This window comes from Cucurbita moschata, unplaced genomic scaffold (assembly GCF_002738365.1).
Source record: "Cucurbita moschata cultivar Rifu unplaced genomic scaffold, Cmos_1.0 Cmo_Scf00015, whole genome shotgun sequence".
Lineage (NCBI taxonomy): Eukaryota > Viridiplantae > Streptophyta > Magnoliopsida > Cucurbitales > Cucurbitaceae > Cucurbita > Cucurbita moschata.
Window position 1 is genome coordinate 2,774,254 of NW_019268531.1, and position 13,966 is coordinate 2,788,219.

Sequence of the window (13,966 nt, forward strand, 5' to 3'; positions counted from 1 at the left end):
TTAACTTCAATTTATTAACTTCAATTAATAACGAATTACAACACAATCGATAGAATACTACTACATTTTTGCTGTATTTTCTCACTCTTTATTAACATCAACCAATAACGGATTACAAGACAATCTAATTAATGTACATTTTCGCGCTCTTTATTATGATCGATAACCTGTCACAATCTACCGGCAAAATATTTAAAATATTTATATATATCTTTTATTTTAAAAATAATTAAATTATTTTTCAAAAATATTTAGTATATTTATTTTTAAAATAATTAGATCATTTTTCTAAAATAAACATGATCTTATAATTATAATTACGAGGCTTTCGATATTTTAACAATAAATTTATCATTTAAAATAACCATTTTAAAAAATATAATTATAATATCATTTTTATTTAAAATATATTTTGTAATTATTTAAATGAAAAATCAAAATTTTGAATCCCCTTCCACATTTAATATTACTACTAAATAATATATTTTTTTTTATTTTTTTATTTTTTTTTATTTTATAAGTATTTTATAATTAAATTCCCAAAAGTTAACAAATGCGTCCTTCTCATTTATCCCCTTCTCCATGTCCACCACATAAAAGTGCGAGCCCTACCAATAAAACCGATAAGCCTCGCCGTCATCTTCCTTCAATCATCTCCCGCAACAATTAACCAGAAATGATCTCACTCAAACCCTCCCCTCACCACAACGGATCCTCATTTCTCTCCAATTCTTCAAATCTTCATCAAAAACTGAGTCCAATCACTAGACATCGGTCCAATTTCCCTCCTCCATTACGCACCAAAACGACCTTCAGAATCCGCGCCGAACAGGCCGAATCAGGCAACGGCGCTCAAAGACGAACATTCTTGACGCTCGAAGAGGCCGGCCTCGTCGAAGTATCCGGCCTCAGCACGCACGAACGATTTCTGTGCCGTTTAACCGTATATCCTCTGCTTCTCTATTTCCGCTTTCACTATATTTTGCGTTCTTCAATTATTACTGAACCTGTTCTCTGTGTTGGTTTAGATCTCGTCTCTGAATTTACTGAAAGTGATAGCGGAGGAAGAGAAATGTTCTATCGAAGAGTTGAATGCGGGGAGATTATGCGACTGGTTTCTCAAGGATAAGCTGAAAAGAGAGCAGAATTTGGACTCTGCCGTTCTTCAATGGGACGATTCCGACCCTCTCTTCTGAGGTTTTCCTCTCCCTCCTCCTGTCCGAGCTTTACTTCTCAGATACATGAATTTCTATTTCCTTACCTGTTAACTTATTAATTTAATTGTTATTTTAACATTTTCACTTCATAATTCAAAAGTTTATGATTTTTAAAAATATAACGTTGGTGTTTAAATCTTAATTAAATCCTCGTTTGTATTATGTACCCTAGTTTTGTAAGATTTCTTTTATTTTAAATATAATAATTATTAAATAAATAAATAAAAAGTATCTCTTCCGGTGTACATGAAATCTTTTAATACCCAAAATTAATTTTTATTTTCTTAAAAATAAATCAATTATAAATTTAATCCCTCAACTTCTGAACCCACAGATTTATATTTAATATCAAAATGTGTTTATTTTTATTAAATTATTGATAAATTTATTCAAACCTAAATATTTAAAAAGTTAAAAATAAAATAAATTTTTTTGAAGTGGATGAATTTTAGGGGGGAAATGGAGAATATAAGTGGAAGTGGAATGGAAGGAAAAAGAATAAGAATGCGAATTGATCAAACCCTCAAAGTCAACAAGAAATGGTAAGGCAGTCATCCACTAAATTAAAAAAGGGTTAAATTAGATATATCCATCCAATATTTCGTTTTTTTAAAAAACATTTTGACATTAATTTCATCCGTATCTATAATTGGTTCAATTTACACTATACAATCTTTTTTTAATATAATAAATATAGAATAAAATTTAAATTTTCTAATTAAGATTTCTTTTTTTATCCCATAATTTCATATTTAAATGTGATAGAGAATAAATTCATATTTGAAGATGAACACGACTCGCATAATATTACGAGGCCTTTTCGAGAAGCCCAAAGCAAAGCCATGAGAGTTTATGCTCAAAGTGGACAATATCATATCTTTGGAGACAAGTGATTCATGGTATCAGAGTTATGCCCCTAAATTTAGTCATGTCAATAGAATCATCAAATGTCAAACAAATGACCTCAAAAGAAAAAGGAGTCAAGGCTCCTCGGATGCATAGTAAAAAATGACTAAAACTCCAAAAGAAAAAGGAATTGAGCATCGATTAAGGGAAGGTGTACTTTGTTCGATAGGTGTTGGATGAATGTCCACATCGGGCAATTTAGGAAATGATCATGAGTTTATAATCATTGAATACTCTCTCCATTGACACGAGGTCTTTTAGGAAACCACAAAGCAAAACCATGAGAGCTTATGCTCAAAATTGACAATATCATACCATTAGAGATCGGTGATTCCCAATATTTTTTATTAATATTTCTATCGAATCAAAATAATTCAAGAATAATGAGTATATATTAAGTTTTTAAAGTTGGATTTTAGGTCGTCTAACCCCATTTGTTGTAATCAAATAATAATAAGACATTGATTAAGGGTAGTTGTAACTAATATATGCTTTGGGGATAAAAATGTAACTAACATACATAAAGTTCACATTGAATTTTTGGGTACCCAATTTTGTCTTTATTACCAAAAAGAAACGGAGGGAAATGCCGTATCGGGAACGAATAATATTTGAATTGATTTTATTTATTATTAAAAAATAAAAATAAATAAAATAAAATAAAATAAAATAAAAAAGAAAAGAAAAGAAAGTGGATCGTTTTAGACGCGTGGATCGGATCAGTTTCCCCCGCTAATCATGTACCAAGGACAACAAGATTCAATAAACAGCCAAAACGCGCCTTCCGGACCTCAACTCATTTTCTTCACTTCCATTTAATTCTTTTCACTTCCGCTTTTATCTCTCATTCTCTCTCATCCCCTCTCTCTCTCTCTCTCTCTCTCTCTCTCCAGCTCGCCTTCCGCTTACGTCGAAGCTAAAAGGTGTCTCCTCCTCCTCCTCCTCCTCTTAACGGCCACTTTAAACTGCCGTGGCTGGTACTCCGCGTGAATTTTCGAAGGCCAACGACGAGTTTGTTTCCTGTCCGATGCTTTGATTGAGCTCACGGAGGTTTCAATGATGGCTATTGATGATCAAAAGTCAACGTCCGATGGAAAGGTTTGGGGTTTTTTGAAGCAAACGTTTCGGCATTCCGCTAGTGGCGCTACTACTTCGTATCGTACCTCTCATCAGACTAATCCGCCTGTGGAGAGGACAAATCCTCACACCTCTGCCTCTGTCTCCTCCGTTGCTAGGTCGCTGCTTCCTACCCGGCGCCGGCTCAAGCTCGATCCATCGAATAAGCTTTTCTTTCCTTGTGAGTTTTTTTTTTTTTTTTTTTTTAATTTCGTTTTATGAATTTTTGTTTGATTATTCTTAGTTGGATTTGTTCTGCTCATTATAGGTATGATCTCGATCTGTGTTGACTTTTAACTATCAGCTGCATTTCGGATTTAGAAAGTTTGAATTTTCGAATTGATTCGAGTTTCTGGGCGATCTTAGGTTTAATTGATTTATCTTTCTGTTTTTGAAGATGAACCTGGCAAGCAGGTCAGGAGTGCCATTGGAATAAAAAATACAAGCAAATCTTATGTTGCATTCAAGGTGCGAATGAACGTCCTATTCTAGGCATTGTAGTTTTGCATTTTTGTCTCCATATTCGAGAATACAGATATTTTGTTTTACAGTCTTGTTGATCACTGGACATTAGGCAGTGAGTTCGTGTGTTAGTAGTAGTTAATAGTTATGATTTCCAAAAATAGCTCTCTTCCTTCCTAATACTGTCTGTAAAATTAGGCTTATTGTGATTACTGATCCATTGTGTTTGAATGTTCGTATAGTTCCAAACCACTGCACCAAAAAGTTGTTTCATGCGTCCTCCTGGTGCTATTCTTGCCCCTGGAGAGAGCCTCATAGCCACTGGTAAACTATTTTCCTGGATGTCTTATCCATTTTGTGTCTGTTCCTAGGTTCATATATAGCAGCCGCGATCATTAATTTGCTTATTTCTCTTTATCGTTGTTCTTGAAATTGGTGAATTTTGACGTTTCTTATTAATTTATAATTTTTATTTGCTGTCAATGTTGGATGGATCTCCTAGTTTTCAAGTTTGTTGAGGTTCCCGAAAACAACGAGAAACCTGTGGATCAAAAGAACAACAGGGTTAAGTTTAAAATTATGAGCTTGAAGGTGAAAGGACAAATGGATTATGTGCCTGAACTGGTGAGTCTCACCCTTCCCTTAGCTTGCTTTTTTCCAATTATTTATGCTTTGTTGGGAGTTTTATTCAACAAGTTAATCAAGGTCTTAGTGCTACAAACATGCAGTCTTGTCTTGTTTCACTTTAGCTTATTGATGATCCTGTAAGAGGAAACGGAATTGTCAATATGTAGAGGAGTTTCAGTTGTCACTTGTCAGAATTAGAGGGCTATATGTTGTTCATTGGTGAGCGAGGTCTGTATGCCGTTTTAATTAATAATCGCCACAATGAAAGGACTATTGGTTCCGCACAAGATTCTTCACAAATTTAGGTTGAACATTTGATGAGAAGTAAAGTTTTGGTGAATAGTCTCCTTAGCGGTATATGCATCACATATCAGTCGCTGGCCATCATATTTCATGATTTGGTTGTGTTTTTAATAGAGTTTTGTCAATATTCATTTTCTGGTTAGGACATGTAATTAAAAAATTTTGGTCTTCTTTTGAATGGTGTAATGCTTCTTCCCTCCTTTTACAGACTAGTTTAAGTGACCTTATGATAAACTGGTGGGCCTGCTTGTAACCCTAGTTTTGGCTCCCTCACCCCTGTATATTTCACTTAGCTAATCTCATTAAAAGAAGAAAAAAAAAATAGAGGTCTTACTCCTAACTATTCTTAATACATACCTTCAAACTTATGAATATCACTTAGTTCACTCGTTGCTTGTTTTAGAATGGCCTTTTAACTTTCCTAACAGCCAGAATCTATGCCTTTCCATGCCGGACTAGGACAAGCAAGCAAAATGAATACTGATCAAACATTCTTCTTTTTTCTATCTTGATCCAGTTTGATGAGCAGAAGGACCAAGTGTCTATAGAACAGATATTGCGGGTTGTTTTCCTGGATCCAGAGCGTCCTAATGCTGTAAGTTGGTTTATTTAATGATAATAAATCAGAAAAGAAGTATATAATAATTTTGAGTAGTAACCCGTTTCATTTCTGTTTCTGTGTAGGCTTTAGAAAAATTGAAGCGCCAATTAGCGGAGGCCGATGCTGCACTTGAGGCGCGCAAGAAACCAGCAGAAGAAACAGGTCCAAAAATAATTGGAGAAGGGCTGGTGATAGATGAATGGGTGAGTTTATCCTTAGTTTTGGTATGCAAATCTTCTAATATTTTGAATCAAACGAATTTCACTCTTCATGTTCACTTCCATTTTGTGTTTGTTCAGAAAGAAAGGAGGGAAAGATATCTGGCGAAACAACAAGTTGAAGGCGTAGACTCTGTATAGATTTGGTTTCAGTTTTCCGGGTATGCTTCTGTAATTTGAAAGGGATTTCCAAATGAATTCTAGCCTTAAATAGTCGTGTTGTAATCTTTTTGGTATATTATCCAAAATATTGTTTAGGTGAAAGTGAGGTTATTTTATTTCCATTGAAAGAAACCCAACCCCCCCCCCGAGGTCAAGTCGTGTAATTTGAGACACCCACTGGGAAATTACTCTTTTATATGTAGATAAAGATAATGTCATTTCTTTCGTTCGTTCTTTCTTTCTTTCTTTCTCTCTAGTAAAAGATTCATAAACAAGAACAAACCAATAGAAAAACTACTTCTTAATATACTCAAATTTTGATTCTGAATATTAAAGAAAAAAATGATTTCCCCCATGGAAAACAATGGTAATCATCTAATATAATATTATACAAAAATATTATTGGAATTTGGTATTCAAATATGTGGGCAGACTTCTCTTGACATTGTCAAAGTGCTTGACTTTAAACAATTAATAATTGTTTGAAGACAGGAATTTCAAATTACAAAACAAGATCGGTATTATCGTTGACTCGTAGGTCTTGCGGTCGCTTTATGGAGTGTTTTCTTTTCCCACTATAATTATAAATTGGGTACTGCAATCGTATACATAGCATTAAAATGTCTGCAGCTGAAGGAGTCCTCTCCGGTGAGGCTATAAAGGAGTATCCCGGGAAACTTACTCCCTTTGTCACCGTAACATGCATCGTCGCAGCCATGGGTGGTCTCGCTTTCGGTTACGATATCGGAATTTCAGGTACTACTTTCATTTCTTTAATTGTTAAAACTCAGAAGCAGCTTATAGTATGATTGAATTGATACATTATTGTTATTATTTTAGGCGGGGTGACATCCATGGACTCTTTTCTGGAGAAGTTCTTTAAGGATGTTTACGAGACAAAGAATCGGATTTCAACCAAAAACCAGTACTGCCAATACGACAGTGCTAGTTTGACGATGTTCACGTCCTCGCTCTACTTAGCAGCGCTGGTCGCCTCGCTCGTGGCTTCAACTGTGACGCGTAAGTTTGGCCGGAGATCTTCCATGCTCTTAGGCGGCGTGTTGTTCTGTGTCGGCGCGATCGTTAATGGCTTCGCCACTGCCTTTTGGATGCTCATTCTCGGCCGCCTTTTACTCGGCTTTGGTATCGGATTTACAAATCAGGTAAATTTTCTAATTTTATGCGTTCAATAAATTTATAAATACTAGGCAACCTTAACTTATTGCATAGTTTTTGGTTGGATTGTTGTACACAACTACAGTCTTTGCCACTCTATCTTTCTGAAATGGCTCCCTATAGAAACAGAGGCGGTTTGAACTTCTTCTTCCAATTATTCATCACAATCGGCATCCTTATAGCCAATATTGTTAACTATTTCTCTGCCAAGATTAAGGGTGGGTGGGGATGGCGATTGAGTTTAGGGGGAGCCATAGTCCCAGCTCTGATTATCATCATTGGCTCAGTCCTCCTTCCGGACACCCCCAATTCAATGATTGAAAGAGGACAGCATCCCCATGAGGAAGCCAAGAACAGACTCAGAAGAGTTCGTGGGGTTGAAGATGTTGAAGAAGAATTTCAGGATTTGGTTGCAGCCAGTGAAACCTCAAAACGAGTCAAACATATATGGAGAAACTTGCTGCACAGGAAATACAGACCCCACCTCTCTATGGCCCTACTAATTCCTTTCTTCCAGCAACTCACCGGCATCAATGTCATCCTTTTCTACAGTCCCCTCCTTTTCAACTCTATCGGCTTCGAATCGGATGCTTCTTTGATGTCCGCCCTCATCACTGGCACCTGGAATGTGCTTGCCACTATTGTTTCGATTTACGGCATCGATAAGTGGGGACGAAGGTACCTTTTTTTCGAGGGAGGCATTCAAATGTTGATTTGTCAGGTACTTTTAAAAGTTGAGACGTATTAGAAACTATTGTTGTTCATTCTTAATCTAAACCTGGTGTGTTTTTGGTTGTTGTTTTCCGTAGACGATTATAGCAGGGGCGATTGGAGCAAAATTTGGAGTGAGTGGCATGGTAGAACAGTTGCCAAAGTGGTACGCAATCGTAGTGGTGCTTTTCATAGGCAATTATGTTGCAGGTTTCGCTTGGTCTTGGGGGCCTCTGGGTTGGCTTGTTCCCAGTGAAATCTTGCCGTTGGAAATACGATCAGCGGCTCAAAGTGTGAATGTATCTGCAAACATGTTCTTCACTTTTGCAAATGCGCAAGTGTTCTTGACGATGCTGTGCCACATGAAGTTTGGAGTCTTCATTTTCTTTGGGTTATGGGTTTGTGTGATGACCCTTTTCGTCTACTTCTTCCTGCCTGAAACCAAAGGCATCCCAATTGAAGAAATGCCCAAAGTGTGGAAGAGCCATTGGTACTGGTCAAGATTTGTGACTCATAATCATCACCAAATTGGAGGCCTAGAGATGGGTGAAGGACGGCAACAAGTAATTTCAACTGTCACACCATCATTGGATGTGATTTATGAGATTAGAACATATTAATTCCCCAAGAACAACAATCAAGCTAATCTGATGCGGAGTTTGAACTTCATTTTTTGTAAAGCCAAATGATCCTTAATACTTACAAGGATTTAGAGGGTGAGAACGAAAGACGGGGCATCTCTTCTCGGGCCTGCAACGGAGCGGTATACATAAACACTTTCAGCCTCACATTCATCACTCCCACCATCCTTAATAACCTCAACGTTCAACCTCGGCACCTGCTTCGCCAAAATTCGACACCCATTCATCGTCACCTTACAGGCCGACATCCATAGAGATCTCATGGATTCATACCTTTCCAAACCAGAAAGCAAAGCAGCATTTCCAAATGGACTGTCTCTGATTTCCAGTTTTCTCAGCTTTGGACAACCACTCATAACACACTGCATTCCCCAGTCGCTGCTTCCAGCAAAAGCCACTGAAAGAGTTTCCAAGTTTTTTGCATATTTCCCTATGTATTCAAATGTTATGTCTGTTAGCAAACCCGAAATGGCTAGTCTACGTAGCTTAGAGCATGTTTTCACCACCGCACCAAAGGCCTCGTCCATTGGTTGCTTTGTAAGATAGTCAGGTTGGTGGGGGTTCATAATACAGAGACGAAAATGGGTGAAATCTGGGCAGTTCTGCACAATGGTGGCTACAGCCTCGTTTGTCATCTGATGACAAAAGTAGAGAACGTAATGGAGTTTAGGGCAGCCATAAGAGACAGCAAGAAACCCAGACTCTGTTACCCCATGAACTAAATTGTCAGCATACGGATCTGCTGGAAATACACGCAGTTCCTCTAGCAAGGGGCAGCTCAGTCCAACAGCCTTCAGGCCCTTGTCTTCAACTGTGTCTAAAACCTGCACCAATAAGAGGGCTCTGTTAGGAACCATGAATCTCCACAATGATACGATATTGTCCACTTTAAGTATAATTGAGTTTAGCCAATGTGGAACTCCCTCCCGACAATCCTTACCAGGCTCAACCAAAACAAAAATCAATGGTCATAGAAGGAGAGAAAAATGAGGCATACCCAAAGGCGGCGGAGGGCGGGGCAGTGGGAAAGAAGACCAGCAAGTTCACCACCGTGCAGAATGGCGTAGCTGAGATTCAAGAATGTTAAGTTGGCAGAGGCAGGAAAAAGAACTTGGAGATACAACACTGTGGACTCCAATAAGCCCGAGAGAGTATGAAGATTGTTGCAACTTTTAAAGGCATCTTCGAGGTCGTAGTACTGCCGAAGAGTGAGCTCTTGAGAGAAAGAGCCGGTGCCTAACTCTGTTAACTGAGGAGCATTAACAAGCAGCCTCTGTAATTGTTCTAAGTTTATATTCCTATTGACCTTCAAAACCTTCAATGATTTGCACCTTCTTACCAGCTTCTCAAGGGACTCAAAACTGACGTCGCTGTTCAAACTTGCAAAGTTGAGTACTTGCAGAGATTTCAAGGTATCTGGGAAGCAACTCAGCCAATTTCCACTCTTGTCATTGATGTCATTCTCAAGTATGTCCAGCTCCGTCAAGTTCCTGACACCAAATTACAAGTCATAGTTTTACTTGTAATCTGTAGCATAAAACTAATATTTTCCTCTTGGGTTCGTATCTGTTAGTTTATAATAAACGTTTGAATATCCTTAACACTATCAAAGTTTTACAACGTGTCTATTATAGAGAGGGTCTAGTCCTATTCCAACTAGTGCGTCGCAACGTTCATGACTGACTCTGATACCATTTATAACAGCCCAACCACTACTAGTAGATATTGCTCTCTTTAGATTTTTTCTCTCGACTTCTCAAAGAGAGGTTTTAACACCATTAATAAGAATGTTTCCATTTCCCTCTTCCACGGATGTGGGATTTCAACAAGGATGTGACGGGCCAACGACCATATGACAGAAAAAAGCAGGTTCGATGTTGCATCCAAGAAAAAAGGGGAACATTAAAAAAAAAAGTTTGAAAATTTCTCATCAGAGTTCAATGAGGAGCGAGCGATGGTATTATAATAGGTACCAATAACAGAATCATACGCAGTAGAATTGTATTTATTATGAGTTCAAAACTTTTGAATATGATTCGGAGTCGATACTGTGTGAGTGGTGTCCATCAGCAACCCCATATAAAACTAACTGAAACAGACGAATCAGTGACCAAACCAAACATTGCTTTAATTTCATAACCATTTGCTGAGAGGGAATCTAAAACAAAAAGAAATCAATATTCTTCCAAAAGGGATTTCCCAAACAACCCAGATCTCATCTTAATGAATCACAGTTTTCAAAACAAAAGAAGAAGAAGAAGAAATGACATACTTGCAGTGAGTGGCAATGGCCGCAAGCCCATCGGTGCTGAACCCATCGCAGCTCATCATTGAAAGCGCTTTGAAATTAGGGAACGAACGACCCAAAAACTCCAAGCTCTCGTCAGTTACAGTCATTCTTTTGAGCCTCAACTCTTCAAGATTCGGGTATTTTGAAGCGAACACGACAAGCCATGAATGAATATCAGCTCCCCAATTCGGTGGCACCAAATTGAAATCCGAAAACCTAGGTTTCCCCTTCAACGACACACTCCGAATGTTCGGGAACCGTCGGATTACAATTTCCGGTGAAACAGAGTAACAGTTCCCGATGAAAACGTGGGTTCGAGACCACCGCTCGGCGTTGAACCAATCTTTACAAACCAGGGAAACAGAGCTTCTATCTTTTCGAGACTTAACCAAACCCAGAACCCTTTCCAATACCTCATCTGGGAAAATGGAACCACCCCGAGTCGACTCGTCCGAGTCCCCTGACCCCCCCTTCTTCTTCCTCTTCGAACTCATTTTTCCCCTCAAAAAACACCCAACAGATTGATTATCTGAAAACCCCCATAAGGAAAATCAAATTCGAAAATGTACTTCAAAATTTCCCAGAAACAAACAACGCCGAGTAATTCAAACCAAAATGAATAAGAACAGGACGAGGAAAACAGAGATCTACAAGAACTTGAAAATTAAAGAGGAAACTGAGAGTAAAGCAGAGAATCGTATATGAAGTTGAAGAAGAAACAGAGGAGGGCCGAGTTGACTCAGTGAAGCTAATAACGAAAATGGGATGTTTTGTAGCGATTGGGAAGTGGGAAGAGCCAAAGTGAGAAAGCCGAGTAATTGCGTATTATAGAAAAAGCAGAAGAAACAGAGTAAAACAATGCCTCTAATAAACTCCATTTCTTTCTCCAACCTCCACCACTTGCGTTTTCGCGCGTCTGTTTAACCTCCAATACAATTCTGCCACGTTGCTTCTTTCTTTTCCTGTTTTGATGACTGTAAATCCGGGCAGCGGATTGCCCGGGGACTGCCCTTCAGTTGTTGAATCTCAGTTTAGTAGATTTATTATAATTTAATTTAATGAATTATTGTTTGTTTTTTTTTTTAAGGGAAAAAAACAAAAATAAATAAATAAATAAAGAGAAAAGAAAATTGTTTCTTTTTTTATTTATTTTTTTTTAGGTCAAATAAATTATATTTTTTACTACATTTTTCAATGGGCAATTATTTGTGGAAGGGGGCTCACTTCACTTCATCATCACATACTCCACCCCCTTTTCGCAACCAAAACACTTTCTCCGTTTTACCCTTAACTTTTTTATTTTCATGTATTTTTAAAAATTTATCGCTAATAGATATTATTCGTTTTGATCCGCTATGCATCGTCGTTCACTACTAGTAGATATTATTCGTTTTGGCTCGTTACATATCGTCGCTTGCCACTGGCAAATATTGTTCGTTTTTGCACGTAACGTGCCGTTGTTAGTATCGCGGTTTTAAAACATGTCTACTAGAGAGAGGTTCTACTCTCCGACCAACGTAGTATCTCACAATTCACCCCTTAGGGGCCCAACATCCTCATTAGCACACTGTATCTAGCTCTGCTACCATTTGTAACAATCTAAGCCCACTACTACTATAATATTGTCCAATTTTGTTCACTATGTATCGTGACCTGTCTCACAACCCTATTTAATGTTTTGAAAAGTTTCGAACCAATTAGCCATGAAATTAAATTTGTGTTTCATAGTATTTTGATTATTTTATAAATTTAAATCCAATGACATCAAGATTTATGAAAATAATGTTCAAACTTATGAAGGTCGATCAAAGTCACGTTAACATCTAATTGAAACCTGATTCATGAAAAATGACGGTTAAAGAATTTGATCTTTATTTAGTTAGTTTTAGAATTGACCGGTTTTGTTTCACTCACAGGTTCAATAACCAAGTTTTCGATTTATTCCGAACCAAACTGATAGCTTTTCTATCTTTTTCTCCATTCTTAACAACATGATAACTCTTCACACCATTGTCACTTCCCATATTCACTATTTGTCATTCACAAGAGATCTCTCATCCACGGACCATTCTTATAACATCTCTTATATTTGTGTTCATCGTCATTTGAACATGCATGTCGTTTGATGATGTCACCCAAACTAACTTAACTAACACAACTAAAAACATAAAGTTCAATTGGGTTGGGTTGCCTTCTCCAACCCGACCTAACCAACCCAAAAAAAAATCTTAAATTCAACTCAACTCAAACTATGTACACTCCTAATTACACTTACATAGGTTACATCTAATACATAGTTTTATAGATTAATTTAAAATTAACGACTTACACTGCCCTTCTCTCTCACCACCTTGCATTGCAAAGATTTTCCGACGATAATAGGGGATTCTCCCTCGATGTGGCGGTCACATGTGTGAAAGACCGAAACATCAAAGGAAATATATTTAAAATTAAAATAGATAAATAATAGTTTAGATTAATAATGAGTGTGAATGGGTTATATTGAATTAAAATGATAAATGTCACGTGAGACCCTCATCTACAATTCCATACACAGCTAATGCTCACGAATCTCTATGATTAAAGATAATCATTCACTAATTAAACATTAATTTTATTGCAATCTTACATGGCCAATCACATTACAGCTCATAACCATCTGGCCTCAACTCTTTAATTAATCTCATAATTGAAGGCCGACACAGCCGAGCCAGCCAGCCGGAGCCAGCCGGAGCCGACTACATAAAAAAATAAATAAATAAATAAAATAAAAGATAAAAAGGAAATTAGGGAATGATCCTTTTGGAAAAAGGGTAGGGTAGCCCACTGTAAAAATGAATAAATATCGGGGGAATTTCGTAAAATGTCGAGCCACTCATGATTAAGAATAAAAGGAGATGGTGGGGCCCGCTGGGTTTAGTTGGGCACTCTAATGTAATTACTCAACTCATTGGGGGCTCTCCCTGCAAATAAATTAAAATTAAAATTTGTAATGTTTAATTTTATAAAATAATTATTGGAATTGGCGGTGATAGAGGAATAGATTATAACCGCATGTTGCGTAGTGTTGTATTTGTGCCAAATCACTCTCTTCAATGTCCACATCATTATCTAATCATCTTTACACTGAAATTAAATATCTGACGTGTGATGGGGGCCTGCTTTGGGGTTCTTACACGTGGCACCTTTTCCTTCCTCCCTAATGTGGCCCAATTTCTTGTTGCCTTCTCCACATCAGCCTGTTACCCTCAAATCTTGCTTCGCTTCTAATTTGATTATTTGGGCTGATATTACAGGCCCATATTGATAAGCCCATATTGAGAGGCCCAAATTGGTGCCCCAAATTCGTATGCAGCCCAAAAATGTGGTGGCTGGTTCGCCTGAGTTAACCACCCTTCTTTGTTTAATTTCGGAAGAGAAAATTTAACTATTTTATACTAGCTTTATAATTAATATTTTCAATAATTCTATTAATGTAGTTATATATATATATATATATATATATATATATATATATATATATATATATATAAGAG

General features: G+C 37.2%; 4 protein-coding genes across 6 annotated transcripts; 3 read left to right on the forward strand and 1 right to left on the reverse strand.

Moving 5' to 3' along the window:
- Positions 1 to 576: 576 nt before the first annotated feature.
- On the forward strand, positions 577 to 1,384 carry LOC111453037. Its single transcript, XM_023093964.1, has 2 exons — positions 577 to 943; positions 1,029 to 1,384. The coding sequence occupies exons 1-2, from the start codon at positions 677 to 679 to the stop codon at positions 1,194 to 1,196; spliced, it is 435 nt and encodes a 144-aa protein (XP_022949732.1). The 5' UTR covers positions 577 to 676; the 3' UTR covers positions 1,197 to 1,384.
- A 1,549-nt stretch (positions 1,385 to 2,933) lies between these two features.
- Positions 2,934 to 5,838, forward strand: LOC111453036 (vesicle-associated protein 4-2-like). Its single transcript, XM_023093963.1, has 7 exons — positions 2,934 to 3,420; positions 3,637 to 3,707; positions 3,944 to 4,025; positions 4,204 to 4,325; positions 5,149 to 5,226; positions 5,316 to 5,435; positions 5,532 to 5,838. The coding sequence occupies exons 1-7, from the start codon at positions 3,180 to 3,182 to the stop codon at positions 5,589 to 5,591; spliced, it is 774 nt and encodes a 257-aa protein (XP_022949731.1). The 5' UTR covers positions 2,934 to 3,179; the 3' UTR covers positions 5,592 to 5,838.
- Positions 5,839 to 6,178: 340 nt separating this feature from the next.
- Positions 6,179 to 8,177, forward strand: LOC111453033 (sugar carrier protein C-like). The gene is made up of 4 exons (XM_023093958.1): positions 6,179 to 6,368; positions 6,453 to 6,775; positions 6,874 to 7,509; positions 7,598 to 8,177. Exons 1-4 carry the CDS (start codon positions 6,233 to 6,235, stop codon positions 8,117 to 8,119), a joined length of 1,617 nt encoding a protein of 538 aa, XP_022949726.1. The 5' UTR covers positions 6,179 to 6,232; the 3' UTR covers positions 8,120 to 8,177.
- On the reverse strand, positions 7,966 to 11,274 carry LOC111453032 (transport inhibitor response 1-like protein Os04g0395600). 3 transcript variants are annotated; one of them, XM_023093956.1, is made up of 4 exons: positions 10,413 to 11,274; positions 9,138 to 9,630; positions 8,203 to 8,964; positions 7,966 to 8,072 (listed from the first exon to the last, which is right to left on the reverse strand). In XM_023093956.1, the coding sequence occupies exons 1-3, from the start codon at positions 10,922 to 10,924 to the stop codon at positions 8,209 to 8,211; spliced, it is 1,761 nt and encodes a 586-aa protein (XP_022949724.1). In that variant the 5' UTR covers positions 10,925 to 11,274; the 3' UTR covers positions 7,966 to 8,072; positions 8,203 to 8,208. The 3 variants fall into 3 exon arrangements, with proteins under 3 accessions (XP_022949724.1, XP_022949725.1, XP_022949723.1); XM_023093957.1 differs by having other exon boundaries at positions 8,067 to 8,964; positions 9,138 to 9,389; positions 9,480 to 9,630; XM_023093955.1 differs by having other exon boundaries at positions 8,067 to 8,964.
- Positions 11,275 to 13,966: the final 2,692 nt, after the last annotated feature.